Source organism: Leptosomus discolor, chromosome 1 (genome assembly GCF_034619465.1).
Source record: "Leptosomus discolor isolate bLepDis1 chromosome 1, bLepDis1.hap2, whole genome shotgun sequence".
In the NCBI taxonomy this organism is placed as follows: Eukaryota; Metazoa; Chordata; class Aves; order Leptosomiformes; family Leptosomidae; genus Leptosomus; species Leptosomus discolor.
The window spans coordinates 92071825-92086726 of NC_141391.1; the positions used below are offsets into that span (position 1 = coordinate 92071825).

The following is a 14902-nucleotide window of genomic DNA, read 5'->3' on the forward strand; positions in this document are numbered from 1 at the left end:
AGTTTCATGACATCCATTTCCACGTATTAAGTGAAATTAAAATGATCATTAGAGAAGAGGGAGCCAGTTAACAGAACTGCAGTCTATATTTAGACATTGATACATCCATTTCATCAGAGAATATATTAAATGTCACAATCTGTTGCACAGCCAATTAGAGAGGTAAGCACAACAAAAAAGACTTTTCCTGCTGGTTTTGTTACCAGCACAGCATGGTATCATAAAAAGAGACAAGGCTACCCAGCCAGGAACAGAAGTGAGAGGAAGACTGCAATAGTTTTGGCTTAACCAGCTAAAATATTTTAGCCTTGAGTTAAGATGAAATGCTGATATAAAAAAACCAGTTCATTTTAAAACATGTATAACAATAATTGAAATTCTCAAGAGTTAATAATTTGATCTCATATTTAAGTAAAGGATCTGCAGAACAAAGCAAGCTATGGATTTTACCTGCCAGAATAATATGCTAACTGAGGCATAAGTAAGAAAACAGTATAATTCTGAATCAAGTGTTTGACAGGATAAATTTTTAAAAACAAAACTATTCTGAAAAAGATGAAAAGATCATGTGCAAACAAGTCTTCTTGGCCCCCAACCTTTTCAAATGATATAACAGCTATTTTAGTTTAGTGATCTGTGTAGGTGATACTGCAACTATCACTTATCAAAATAAACCTATGCCATTTTAAGGATATTTTAATTAATAAAATACAATATAATGCCACACAGTAAGTATTGTGATTATTAACCAAGATGAAACAAGTATTTTCCTAATCTAGAAGGTAAAGCAAACCAATAGGCTCAAAAATAGAAAGTTTAAACCACTGAAAGGGAAATACAATAAAACAAAAAGAATGAATCATACGAGACATCTGCATATTTTAATATACACGTTCTTATAAAACTGCTTGGTACAGACACTAGGTAAAATTGTTTCTCCCTCTCTTTCTATTTTAAGCAAAGACAAAGAATGTCAATGTTTTCCTTACAATAAATCAGATTTTTTTATGAGGAGGAAGCAGAAAAGTACCTTATAATAGAGAATCCTAAAATCGGTTTAGAACTGAACTGAATGGAAATCTAACACTGAAAAGTTTTGCGCAGTTAAACCTAGAAGGCAAGTAGCTACCTTTAAGCTGTATAATACCAAATTACTTTTATTGTTACCAAGTAACTAAAGTTAAAATTTAGCCCTTTTTTTCACTTACACATATATTTCCATATTTTTTTCTGTTTTGAAAGATAAGTAACACTGATGCAGTTTTGCTGACAAAACACTTGCATTAATGAGCTGTTCTTTTCTTGAAGACAACTGAGGAGCTTTTCATAACCCAACAGCAGCAGGATATAAGCCTCTCAGAAAGTTATTACGGAAGCAACATAAGAAAATATATGAAACAGGGTATCTTTCCTCCCGGCAACCTGGAGCTTACTATGCAATTCCTTCTTTCTCATGAGGTTTATATTTCAGCCATTGGCTTGCATACAATTACGACACAATCAGCAGAAGCAACAGAAAGATCAAGAGATCTGCCTTAAATATGAGAGAAATTATTAAATACTTTTTTCCCCTCCATTAATTATCTTAACATTTAATCCAATAATTGTGTTTATGGGATAAAGTAGCTTAAGTAATGACTACATGTATTGCAGCCTACCATCTCTCCTGTGTCCCTTGTTGAAATCATTTAATACAGAATAAATATCATGAAGCTTTCAACTTGAAAAATCAGTATTTCTCATACCTTTTGTTTGATGATCATGTCGTTGATATCATCAAGATCACCTACTATCACTCTCTGAGATTTTAGCTCTTGATCCAGTCGAGAAAGCCAGTCAGTGAGTTCTGCCCATGCCTTATTGAAGTCAGCCAAGGCTGGAACCTCCAAAAGCACAGAAGATGGCATTTCTGGTTTGAAGGTGGTGGTTTCCTTGGTTACCCTGGTTTGTGTATCCACAGCAACAGTTTCACCAGAAGTTACTGAAATAAAAGAAATGTGAAAATTACTGAATAAATGAAATATGATAAATGTTTATTTCAGTAACAGAATTTATGCAGCAGAAAGGATAACACAGAAATAAGCTCGTTTCTTGATGTTATATCTACTTGAAATATGGAAATTAAATATAAAAGAATATATTAATTCAGCTTTCCAAAGTATTTCTATTATAATATATGATTACAATTCAGTATTCTCAGCATATCCAAATTTCATCCTTAAAAAAACAGTGGGAGATAGGAACACTAGCAAAGTTCTCAGTGTAATAAGAACCCCTCACTCAAGATCGCTGAAGTATTGCTATACATGAGTCATCTTCTGAAATCTAGTAGTGTGGTTGTTAAGGCTAGAGGCAAATTGAAAAAAAAGTTGGTTTCAATATCCAATATATCACAGCATGACCATGTATCTAGAAACAGGCTTCTTGCATGGTCTCCAGTCACTCTGCAGCTATGAGTTTGTCTCACCAACAATCTTCTCACTTACTGTTACCACCAGATATTTCCCACAGGCTCTGTAACCAGTATGGGAATCTTACACAACAAGAAATTCAGCCTTGGCTGATTTTTGATTTCTTTTTTCCTCTTCATAACTTGAAACTATTATGTGCTATTTTCTGGATATTTGTGGATTTTTTTCCTTCTATTTGGAGAAGATGGACACATTTTCTCCTTTGTGTCCTTTCTTGCTCTATTGGCTGGGTTTAAAAGAATCTGTTCATTATTCGTTGCTTGGATTGAGCAACTACACGACACTGAAGCACCGTATCTTTCTCTGCAGTCAAAAATTATGAGAGCTGCCACAGATAGCTACCATTAGACAGAGAGGCATGTAACATGAAACTATTCAGAATTTCAAGGCAGATCTTTGATTCTTGATTTTTGTTATTTCCAAATAGATGTCCATAAACTGTTCAGCTGTTTTTGCCCTTCTGTTCATCGTGCAAAAGTAATTCACTATGCACAATATTATGGCAGATGAGGCTACACTGAATTGTATTTGGTTATTTTTTTCTCATTTTAAAAAAAGTCCAGCCAAACAAGAAAAGCACTAAAATAGGGAAAACACAAGAACACATGGCGCTATTTCACTGAAGTGCTAAAACATTAGAAAAGAGAGACTCTAAATACCAACCCTTTAAGGTAGCTACAGAATCTCTATCTGAATCAACTGCCTAAACAACGCAATAGCTAAAGCAGGAAAGCTGAAATAAAGCTGTGTGGAGTGTGCCCTACATTTTCTGCAAATGAACTGCAAAATATGGTTATTGAAAGCCAAATATAAATTTGTAAAGGAACAAGATGTTTCTTTGCATTTTTCCCAGTCTCCTTACAGAGTATAGAAAACCTATTTCCTGCACTCTTCCTGTGAAGTAGCTTGTCTTTAACAGGAAAAAAAAACCCCAAACAACTAAAAACAGCGTCACCCCATGCACAGTAAGGGTGGCTTTTTTTTTTTTTTTTTTTTTGCTTTCAAGTATTTCTGAGAGTCTGATGGTTTTCCCCACTGGCATTCATGCCATTTCAACAAAGTCTGTCTGAAGTCTGAAAATGCAAGTAGCAGGTGAAGGTTCAATAGTTTGGCCATAAAACCACTTGAAACATTAAAACAATCAGTAACATTAACTGATCTTGCCAAGAAATTTAGCAGCTCTTTTTCACTAATGAGAAAGGGTTTGAGTTACTTCACTGGGGAATCAGTGACCCTCTTGAGCGTTGTAGAAAAGGAAAAACCTGTACGCAAGCATCTAAATGACTGTCACCGTAAAAGCACCATAAGATGCTGTCAGCATTAAAAATACTGTATGATTACAAACAATTTACCAAATCAACTAACATATATATTTATCTAGCCTGAATAAATGGCAATGTTATGATACCAAAAGTGACTCCTGCAAATGATGATTTTTGACGACGTACACTGCAATGAAATGTATTGATCCATCCATCCATATCATTATTGCATTTCATTTCTGAAGTTAAATTGTTGTACTTTTCCTTTCTGTACTTTAAAAACCACATACCTGTGGATAACTATGAAGTAAATTAATTATTGTAAGAGATTGTTCTAACAGCAAGTTTTTAATTAAAATCACACAAATAGATGAGAAAATGGACCTCTTTTTATACAAGGAAAGAGGTTTGTAACAGGTTTTTTGTAACATGGTATTGTTTGCTATAACAGAATATCTTGTACAGTTAAAGACGTTCCTTTAACACCAAAAGGAAAACAGATCACCTTAAAGGATCTCTTTCCTTCACCCTTTTTTTTCATTTTTTAAAAAATATTTTTACACACAGATGTAAATAATTAATAATAACAATTGGTACTCATCAAGTTTTCTTTCACCTCTGTTGAAATTACTCCAGACATTTTCTGCCCTACTCTATTTATTTTTACCTAAATTATGCAAACGAAGAAAAGATTAGCTCTACTCAGTACTGGTGAGGCCACATCTGGAGTACTGTGCCCTGTTCTGGGCTCACCAGTACAAGACAGCTATAGAGCTACCAGGGAGAGGACAGTGAAGGGCCACAATGATGATTAAGGGACAAGGAAAGCCCTAGAGAGCAGAGACTGTTTAGACTAGGAAAGAGAAGACTGTGGGGAGATCTTATCAACATGTATAAATATCTGAAAGAAGATGGAGCCAGGCTCTTTCCAGTGGTGCCCCGTGACAGGACCAGAGGCAACTGGTACAAAATGAACATCACAAAAAATGTGCTATTAGTAGTTACCTAGTTTAAGCGAACTGGCACTTAGAACTTACAAACTTCAGAAGTCTGAAATAGCTCCCAGAAAATCACAGAGAAAACAAAATATTAGTCATCTATTTCTGTCTTCACCGCTCTGTCCAGAAAATAAGGTGAATTCAAAAATGGTCACAGAATAATCATTAATATCCTCTGACTTACACACAGTGTTTTTCTGGCAATATAGTAATTGTAATTTAATAGGAATGCCTTGACTGTATTCTTTTAATGTTTACAATCAGAAGGCTGCTGTATTTTTCATCTTTGTTCAGTGGGGGGAGAAAACGGCAGAGAAGTCTTTGAGCATGTCTGTGTCTGGTGAATGTCATTTAATTGTCTGAAGGACAAAAAAAAATGTGCAACCAACAGCACCAACTAAAAATAAATAATGAAAACAATATATACCATAGTTTTCTATAGATTTCAAGAGGTTTTATTTTGTTTGTTTTAATGTAGTCCTTTCGACCTTTCTGTGCTTGATATGTTTTTATGCCTTCCTCTCTCTAAGCTGGTACTAAAAATCTGCCTGCCACCTAGAGAAAATTATATACCAGAGACATAAATTCACAGAATTGTCTATATTGTCTCACCCCTGGATGGGAATTCAACTCCACAGATCAGTCACGATTTCCTGTAACAATTCAAAATGTTATCTCAATTCACCCTCTCCTCACATGAACTCCATAATACTGGAGATCAAAGTGTTTCAGAGCAAGGCTCATCATTTGCAGTGAGGTATTTCAAACCATGGTCAAGACACGTGTAATTTGAAAAATTAGTCGAATGTTTCATTCGAGAACTTTACCAAAGCAGTTAAGTGTGAAAAGTATGCCTATGCATTGACTTCCAGTCTTTACCAAGATGCTTAGGTTCACTTCCATGTGGCCTAAAGTTCATGTAAAGGCCTTGTATTTCCTCTGTGACTTCAGAGATTCTTAGACAACACGAAGACAGTTGCTTAGTTTGGCATTCACATAGGTTAAACAGAAATTGTCTTATCTCGGAGGAAATTTCTATTCTCATCAGTATTTCAGGTAAATTGAAGAAAAACTTTCTAAACTGGGCCTCTACAGACCCTCCACAAGTAGACCCAGGGTGTCTGACAAGACTGCCTGGCATCTCTTAACATCTCATATATTTTGCTCTGAGTATACACTCAAGAGTCTGCCAATTAATACTTAGTTATCCCCTAGTGGCACCTATTCCAGGGGAGAGTATTCCTAATCTTTTAACACTTGTGGGATTAATGCTCTGGATTTTGGCTTAGGTTTTTTTATCCCTTTGATGTAGTTCCTTTGCATCAAAAAATTTGAAATGCTACAGAGAGGACTGTAAGGTACTGGAAGTGCACTATCCACTGTAGTATCTTTAAAAGCTTCCAGATCTACCACTATGTACCGTTGCCTACTGCTACTGAGGATGGTAATAACATGTTCCACTTTGACTGAGCAGTTAAAACATTTGAGTTATCAATTTATTTATAGCAATTACCTTTAGAAAGTAGTTGGACAGTATGTTTCTTTTCTGACATTTATCTCCCCTCAGAAAAAAACACACGAAACAGTGCATCTGTCCCTTATTTCTCTTTCTTTCATGCTTGCACAGATACAGCACGGTTCATTCAACAGAAGCATATAAATGATCAATTAAAATTAACACAGAATTATAAATCAAAATTAATTACACAATACGTAGCAACAGATCTCATTCAGAAGCAATTTATGCAGAACAGCACTGACAGTTTCTGTGACTGAAAGGGGATAGTTTGTTGAGTTTTGTTTTGCCTTTTTTATTTTCCCCAGGACAATCAATTTATAACAGCAAAACTAGAATCAAATTAATTTTTTCAAATATCTAAGTAGTAAATTGTATCCTACTGCAAAACATCAGAAATACAATTAAGGACTTACTCTTTCAACTTATTTGAAGGTTATATCAGTTCACTCCTGTGATATGATAAAGCACAAAACCAAAAGAACAATTGGAATTTAAGACATTACACCACACCAACCCATAGCTTTTAAGGTAAATTCTCGTTAACACTTCCAGCTGTTTAACAATGAAGGAAACAACACAGAACAGCAAAGGAGAAAAATTAAAAAAAAAAAAAAAAAAATCTAACAAAAAGCTGAAAAACAGTCTAACAACACTCTGAACTAGGTGTGATTTTCAACTTGTTCTTGAACCTTGAAATACAATGGATAAAGTCAAGAGTATATTCCTAAATTTTCCATCTTGACAATAATCTGTAATGTTAAACTTTAAGAGTAAGAATAATAGGATTCAAAATTAAAGGTGGAAATAAGAAAAACAGAATGAAGTCAACTGCAGGAAAACACATCCCTGCCCCCCCCCCCGCCCCCCCCCCCCTCCTTTTATTGTGCTAATTTCAGTGTTGTGTTTCAAGAAAGGGACACACTGACAACTCAGAACAAATAAAAATCCTTATCTAGGTACTGAACAGTACCAGAATAGACAGGAAGAATGGCAACACTCCCCAAAGCTTCAATCCCCTTCCAACACCTCCTTTCAAGACACAGTCCTTAAGCAGAACTGACTTAGTTCACAGGAATGTTCCTACGCATCCTTCTGAATGTTTTAAGTATTGTTGAAGTTCTAATTATGTAAGGTAACTGCAGCTACCAGGGCAAAGATTTTTGACAAAGAAGAAATAACATAGTAACTGGATGTAGATTTTAATTCAATTCGCATGTCTAGCCTCGGGATTTAGTTCCATGGTTAGCAGTATCAATTAAGGCATATGCCAAACTTTAATCCTTTATACAACAAATAACAGTAACATACATCAACTAAACTTCATTTCTGTTTTCATCAGGGAAACACATCTGCATTTTACTCACACTGAGGAAAACAGAGGAAGAATACCTGTACCGTGTGGTGTATGCACAGACAAGATAACGAATTTGTTATTTTAACACAAACAACATTGCCACCTTTAGTGATAGACCAAATGAGCTTTCCCTCTGTGGGCAAACCAGCAGTTCACTGATTTGGTGGTGGCACACTATATAGGTTTTGCTCATTTCATGGGAAGCCTCAGCGTCATCTTACCAGCACTTCAGGCTGGTGAACTGGATTGGGAAGAACTAGACTCCACAACAGTGCACAAGTGAAGATAAATCACTCACTAAAGTGTATTTTTTTCCTTTTATTTTTTTTCTTATGCTGTGCCATTGCAGCCAGTCCATGCTCATATTCTTAAACTCCAAGCAGACTTCTCTGAAAGAGATCTGGGAAGACGGTTCTAAGACTGATTTATTCCTTAGACTTGTCCTAGTGACAAATGAATAGTCTCATCTCTCTCTGTACTTCAAAGTTAAGGAAATAAAATTAAGAGTACGTTAAGTTCTCCCATGCAGTACAACCCTTCCACACAGTGCTCACTGCCAATATCACTTTTTGCGGAGGGGGACTACAGCTACCTGCCAGGTGTTCTGGGTTACAAAGGAGTTCTGGTAGAAAACTGATAGAATTACAGTGGGCAACACAGCTCTGATTAAATGAAATAAACAATATCAATTTAATACCAAAAAAAACCCCTCCAAAACTTTGAAATTTGAAAGCAAGGATGGAGTTTTTCTGGTAACTTGAACTCAGAATAAAATCTTTACGTTGACCAAAAAAATCTTTGCCAACAAAATTCCACCCACAGCTCTAAAAGTGGAAAATATGCATCCTTAGAGGATTGTATCTCTAAGCTAACATTTTCTTAACATTTTAATAAGCTTTTAAAGATAAAAAAGTTTCAAAGTGAGTCTTCTTCTTTTTGAATAAAACACCAGTCTCAGACTGACCAATGTCTGATTATCTTAGCCTTGAATATTTAGTAAAAACAGTTCCTAGAAAAAATGACTTAGCAACTGTATCATGGATATTTCATAATTAGTCATTTTTATAGAGTATAAATGGGTAACAGTTAGTACTTGATTTCAGGAACACTTAGGGAACGTTCACATTATGTGCTATTGTCATCAATTTAAAATACAAGTTAAGTGCCTAGAATTCCTTTATATTCAAGAAGCTCTTAATGACTCCCAACAAGCCATTACGGATTATATATCATTTAGATTAATACAAGTTTTAAAAAAGAGAAGCTGATAGTTTATGGGATTATTGGTTAAGGTTTAGATCTAAAATAGTCTGCAGAGTAAGATGAAAAGAGGGGCCAAAATGAAAGACCCCATAATTCTTCAAGATTCAAAAGAGCAGAAAGTCAAGGTTAAAAACTGTTGGGAGAAAAGGATTTACAAGTCAGCATGTACTGCTATACTTGAAATTAATAGAAGTTATAGTTTCTAATATGTTACCATTATTTGAATAATAAATAGCATCATAACTTTGAATTTATAATAGAAAGTTAAGTGTCAGCTTTCTCAGGCTTATCTTTCTCTTTCACAGGAGAGATCTGGTAGAATTTTCTTGCTGTCCTCCTTTTGATATGTAGGAGAGCGATGAAGCTGTTTATTGTACAATGCATTTTTCCAAATTTCTCCAAACACAGCAGAAAGATGTTTAGATATGTCTTTCACTCAGTGTAAAGAAAAGCTCTTGCTTTCACAAACATCGGATTGCAGTGGGAATAATAACGTATGCCACTGTCAGAAAAATAGGTAGGCTCTATGAAACACTAAGAATTCAGTGATATAAATGACATAAGTAGGCTTGCATGCATCATGATGTAAATAACATTAAGGTGAAGTTAACTTAGTGCTGCATAGCAAAAAGTTAAGATTATGACCTGTTGTTGAGAAGAGCTTTGCAAATACTTTCTCTGTGTGCAAGATATTGAAAAGTGAAATGTTAACGGTTTCTTTGATAAGAACACTGCCATCATAGGAGGCACTTCAAGATAATTTCCATGTACAGAAGTAAAGAGCTTTAAAAACTTACACTTTGTGGAAAAGAATCGGGTTGAAGAATATTTCAGCAAACTGGACATAGATACAAAAGTCCATGGGCCCTGATGGGATGCACCCATGAGTGCTGGGGGAGCCAGCAGATGTTGTTGCAAGGCTACCTTCTATAAACTTTGATGGACCATGGAGACTGGGAGAAACACCCGAAGACTGGAGGAAAGCAAATGTTACTTCTGTCTTCAAGAAGGACAATATGGAGGTCCCAGGGAACCACAAGCCAATCAGCCTCACCTTGAACCCTAGGAAAATGATGAAGCAGCTAATCCTGGGAACCATTTCTAGGTAAATGAAGCACAAAAAGGTGATTTGGAATAGTCAGTACGGATTCACGAAGGGGAAGTTGTGCTTGATCAAACTGATCACCTCACCACGATGAAACAGCTGGCTTGGCAGATGTGGGCAGAACAGCGGATATTGTCTGCCTTGACTTCAGTAAGGCTTTCAACACCGTCTCCCATAAGATTCTCATAGAGAAGCTGAAGAAGGATGGGCTGGATCAGCAGACAGTGAGGTGGGTTGAAAATTGGCTAAACTACTAGGCACACAGGGTGGTGATTAGTGGCACAAAATCTAGTTGGAGGCCAGTAACTATCTGAAAGATAAACTGCTCGAGTAACAGCTGTTCCCCTGGGGTCAATACTATGTTCAATTCTATTTAACATCTTCCCTAAGGATCTGAATGATGGGACAGAGTGTACACTCAGCACATTTCCAGATGACAAAAAGCTTGAATGAGTGACCAACACACTAAAGGAGGGTCATGCTGCCATTCAGAGAGACCTTGACAGGCTGGAGAAATGGGTTGACGAGAATCTCATGAAGTTCAACAAAGACAAGTGCAAAGTCCTGCACCTGGGGAGGAACAACCTCATGTACCAATACAGGCTGGGGATCAATCATGTGGTAAACAACTGTGCAGAAAACGCACTGGGAGTCCTGGTGGACACCAAGTTGAACACAAGCCAGCAACACGCCCTTGCAGCAAAGGCTAATGGTATCTGGGGCTGCATTAGGGGGAGTGTTGCCAACAGGTGGAGAGAAGTGATCCTTCCCCTCTACTCAGCACCTTGAGTACTCCAGTATCCAGTTCTGGGCTCCCCCATACAAGGCAGCTGTAGAGCTACCAGAGAGAGGACAGTGAAGGGCCACAACGATGATTAAGGGACTGAAGCATCTCTTATATGAGGAAAGCCTGAGAAAGCAGGGACTGTTTAGCCTAGAAAAGGGAAGACTCGGGGGGGATCTCATCAACATGAGAGTGCAAAGAAGTTGGAGCCAGGCTCCTTTCAGTGGTGCCCTGTGACAGGACCAGAGGCAACGGGTACAAACCAAAACACAGGAGATTCTCTCTGAACACCAGGAAAAACTTTTTGACTGTGAAGGTAACTGAGCCCTGCAACAGGTTGCCCAGAGAGAGGCTGTGGAGTCTCTACCCTTGGAGATGGTCAAAAGCTGCCTGGACATGATCCTGGGTGTCCTCCTCTAGGTCACCCTGCCTGAACAGGGGGGTTGGACCAGGTGACCTCCAGTGGTCCCTTCCAACCTCAACTGTTCTGCAGACCTGTAGAGATATATTCTCAGTTTCAAACACTCTCTAAAATTCAAGTTGGAAATAGTGTGTGGACAGAGGATGCTTTGGGAATAAAGCAGCTAACACTGAAGATAATACATGGAAAAAATCCTGTCACAGTGTACGTAAACATTCAACTAACTGCTCTACATGTGATGGAAAAAGCTTTAGAACTCTAAAGTACTCTATCCTAGTTAGACTATGACTCGAGCAGGGCCAGGTAGTATAAAACCAATTGAAGATTGTAATATATACCTGTAAACTGAGGTAGCATCAATATTGTTCTGTTCAAACCTTTCTGAAAGATAAACTGCTCCAAAGTTCAGTCTCCTTTTAGTAATATAACATTGTCATGGTATTCCCTGTGAACCTTTCTTCAGGCAAAGTTCAACATGATTCATAGGCCAAGTGAAAACTGAAAAGCAAAAGGCTAGGGCATGAATGGATCACTCATTGCATGTAAGAATTAAGCAGACACTGAAAGAAGATATCAGAAGAACCTCTCATATACTAGCTGCATGGCGGTTCTAGATTCAATTTACAGCAGTATTACTGATTACAATACCAAGTCTAATTTAACTATCAACACATACTTAAAAAGTTATGTGAAAACAATATTCTGAAATTATGTAGTGTCACTGCTGGATACTCATTATAATATTGAGATAACGCTTCAAAAATAGTTTAGATGGGGAAAAAATGTGCAAACCACAAGCTAAACAAAAGCCCAAAATCTAGTTCATTCAGTTTGATGGTTAAGATTTAAAAATCTCCTTCTTCTATACGTAAACTTTCTTGTTTATGCAAACTATGTATAAAACATGATTGTGTTTGTTACTTCTTTCTGTTCAGTAGTTTAAAGGTTAGCTGAACAAATATCTGCAATACTGCCTCTAATATTTCTGCTCCAGCAAAAATAACCATTTTTGACACTGCTAGTATTTTTTTGTTTTGTTTTTTTTTTTACAAATGTAGAAATTAATTCAAGTGCTGAGATACTGGCATAATATAAACTGAACATATGTTAAGACTAATATCTCTTATTTATTGTAACAAAACCAAAAATAATTGGCAATATTTGTGTTCATTTTTCTCCCCCCAAACAATATTGTCTTATCTCTTAATTGTGTTATGAAGTGTCAGGAAACCCACAACTGAGAGAAAACATTTCTATCTGGCTTGCTTGTGCCCTGTATCCTCTATTGTCATTACTGATTCGAGTCTTCCCTTAGGCTCTCGTGACATGTGTGTCAAAAGGCAAAGAAGAAAAACTACTTAAAGTAAGGAATTCAGACTGTCTCAATTAAATTGAATAGGTAATATCTAGAAGTTACTATTTATTATTACGGATGTGCCTGAAATCCTCTTCTGCTAGTTTAAGTTTCTTATTTAGTGTATTCTTCCATATGGAAGATTTCACATGTCTGGCCAGAAAACTTACAGAGTCTCAGACTGCATACACTAGTTTGCATAAAATAAGGTGAAGTCATACTCTACATTAAATGATCTGTATATTTATCGTGTGGATTATTACATGGAAATTTTGGACAAAAGTCTTATTTTCTTCATAAGCTAAATACAAACTTCTGACTAAATTGTTATATACATTCATTCATGGTGGTCTGTTACAAGTATTTTCATCTCTTTGATAGTTTTATATTTGACAATGAAGAAAACAGTTAAGAGCATTCGATGCATATTAGTTTTCATGTTTCAGGATGATACATGGGCTTTTCCCTTAATCAGTCATGAAATAAAGATTTCCCTTTTTTTATAGACATAAACATCTTAACCTTTTTAATGAGAAATTTGTAAGTAAATTTCAAGAAGGCATTACATCAAGGGACTCAGTCTTTTGGGGAACAGAAATGCTACAAATATTTGTCTAATCCCGCAGACATCCATGATCCTAACAGCCAACTGCAAACTAGTTTATCTGTAAAATATAGTAATAATCTGCATATGCAAAAGTACAGCCAACAGAGCTGCTATTTACCATACGAGGACTACCTATATGTTTGGGTTTTTAAGGATAAAATTACCTGGTTTGCTTTTTTTTTTTTTTTTTTTTAACTAAAGGAAGTGTTGAGGAAAATGTTCCAGCCTGTTTTGGGATCTTTTGAAATGGTAGGTAGAATCAACACAAGGTGTCTCTTTGGTAAGATCAAGACACCGTCAATAAGCCATTTTATTTTTGAAAGTAATCTATCTAAATTCATATTTTAATAATGAAATAAAATTTCATTTTTGTATTTACACACACACATCCTGCCCCCCCGAGTGCTTTCAGTAACTGATTCCTGCATCCATAATTGTTTTCCAATATCTAGAAACACACACAATAATTTCTGGGCAGTCTGAAGACTTTCAGCTCATGGAGTCAAGCATTATTTTAAATAGCGTTTTTTCTGCCATTTTTTAAATGCAGTGTTATTTGTACTGATACAAAGCATTTGATTTTTTCCAAAGGATAGGAGTCTTTTTGAGTAAGCAGTTCTTGCAGTTGTTACAAAAGAGTTTCATGAAAATGAATGTTTTGTATTACAGCAGTTGCAGTGTTCCATCAAATTCTGTCACATACTTGCCCTATAAAAAAATGTTGTGACAACATCTGTCACAAATGATGCAAGCACCTCTCAATATTCCTTTTGTCAGTAAAAGTAACAAGTTCCTTAATTTAGTATGCAGCTTTCAATTGGTTGTCAATCTATATGACAACAATTTACATTTCCACTGTACCGCTATTGGCATGTAACTGAATTTTGGCAGCTAGTTCTTTGATACAAGGAAAAACACATATTGCCAAGCTCCAACTTTTAGTCTCATGAAAATCACTTCTTCTAATTTTGTAAGATCTACAAGTTGATTTAACAGGCATAAATTGCTATCCCAGCCAAGGGGAACTCTGAAGAAAAAAAGTGTAAAAAATTGTACACAGATACAGACTAGTACGGAGCTAGCGGAATTTTAGGTACCTTTATTCTTAGACTAAAAAATTCTGCAGAATTAAAACCAGTTGTTCAAAGCTAGAGAAGACAACATCATCACTGCCACATTGTTGTTGACAAAGCAATTCCTCAAATCACTGCAAGCATCTTCTGTTCTTTGATCAAAAATGTTAAATATCTTGCCTCGTACTACTTTGTGAAACACTTGTCAAGTTTTCCTGATGAAAACACAAATGATTCTTATTTTTCAGGCCAAACTAACCTCTATCGCTTTTCCAGCTATTTCAGTTTCACCTTAGGAAGAATTTCCTTTCAATACTTTCAAAGCAAGCAGTCTGATATTTCAGTGACAAGCCTCATGTAAACAAGACTAAAGAATTTTCTAGCTGGAGTAGAAGACAAGGTTTTCATTTGCCATCTTTTCCTCATTTTAGCCTTCTGCAGTTTAAGGAACGAGTATGTCTGTCTTTGGCCATCTCGTGCCCACTGACTAGTGCAGAAATATTAGAAGCAATTATGAGCTTTGTTCCTTATTCCCTATTACCTCCACTCTGCTCATGATCTGTGATCGCACTTGCTCACAGTCTTTGGTTGACTGTTGACTGTAAAGCAGACCTAACTCTGTGGCAGCTCCAGTCACCACAGAAAGTCAAAAAGCCATTGCATTTTTTTGTAGGATATGACCAGGATGGCA

General features: G+C 36.3%; 1 protein-coding gene across 4 annotated transcripts in view; it reads right to left on the reverse strand.

Moving 5' to 3' along the window:
- The window catches only part of DMD (dystrophin), a 1194940-nt gene that overhangs the window by 347692 nt on the left and 832346 nt on the right, over window positions 1-14902 (reverse strand). For 2 of the 4 annotated variants that reach the window (XM_086469458.1, XM_086469399.1), the window contains one exon: window positions 1746-1981. In XM_086469458.1, the coding sequence (XP_086325584.1) occupies window positions 1746-1981 (236 nt within the window). Of the gene's footprint in view, window positions 1-1745; window positions 1982-14902 lie in introns of those variants that run through there. The other 2 variants (XM_086469594.1, XM_086469524.1) reach the window with 1 other exon arrangement.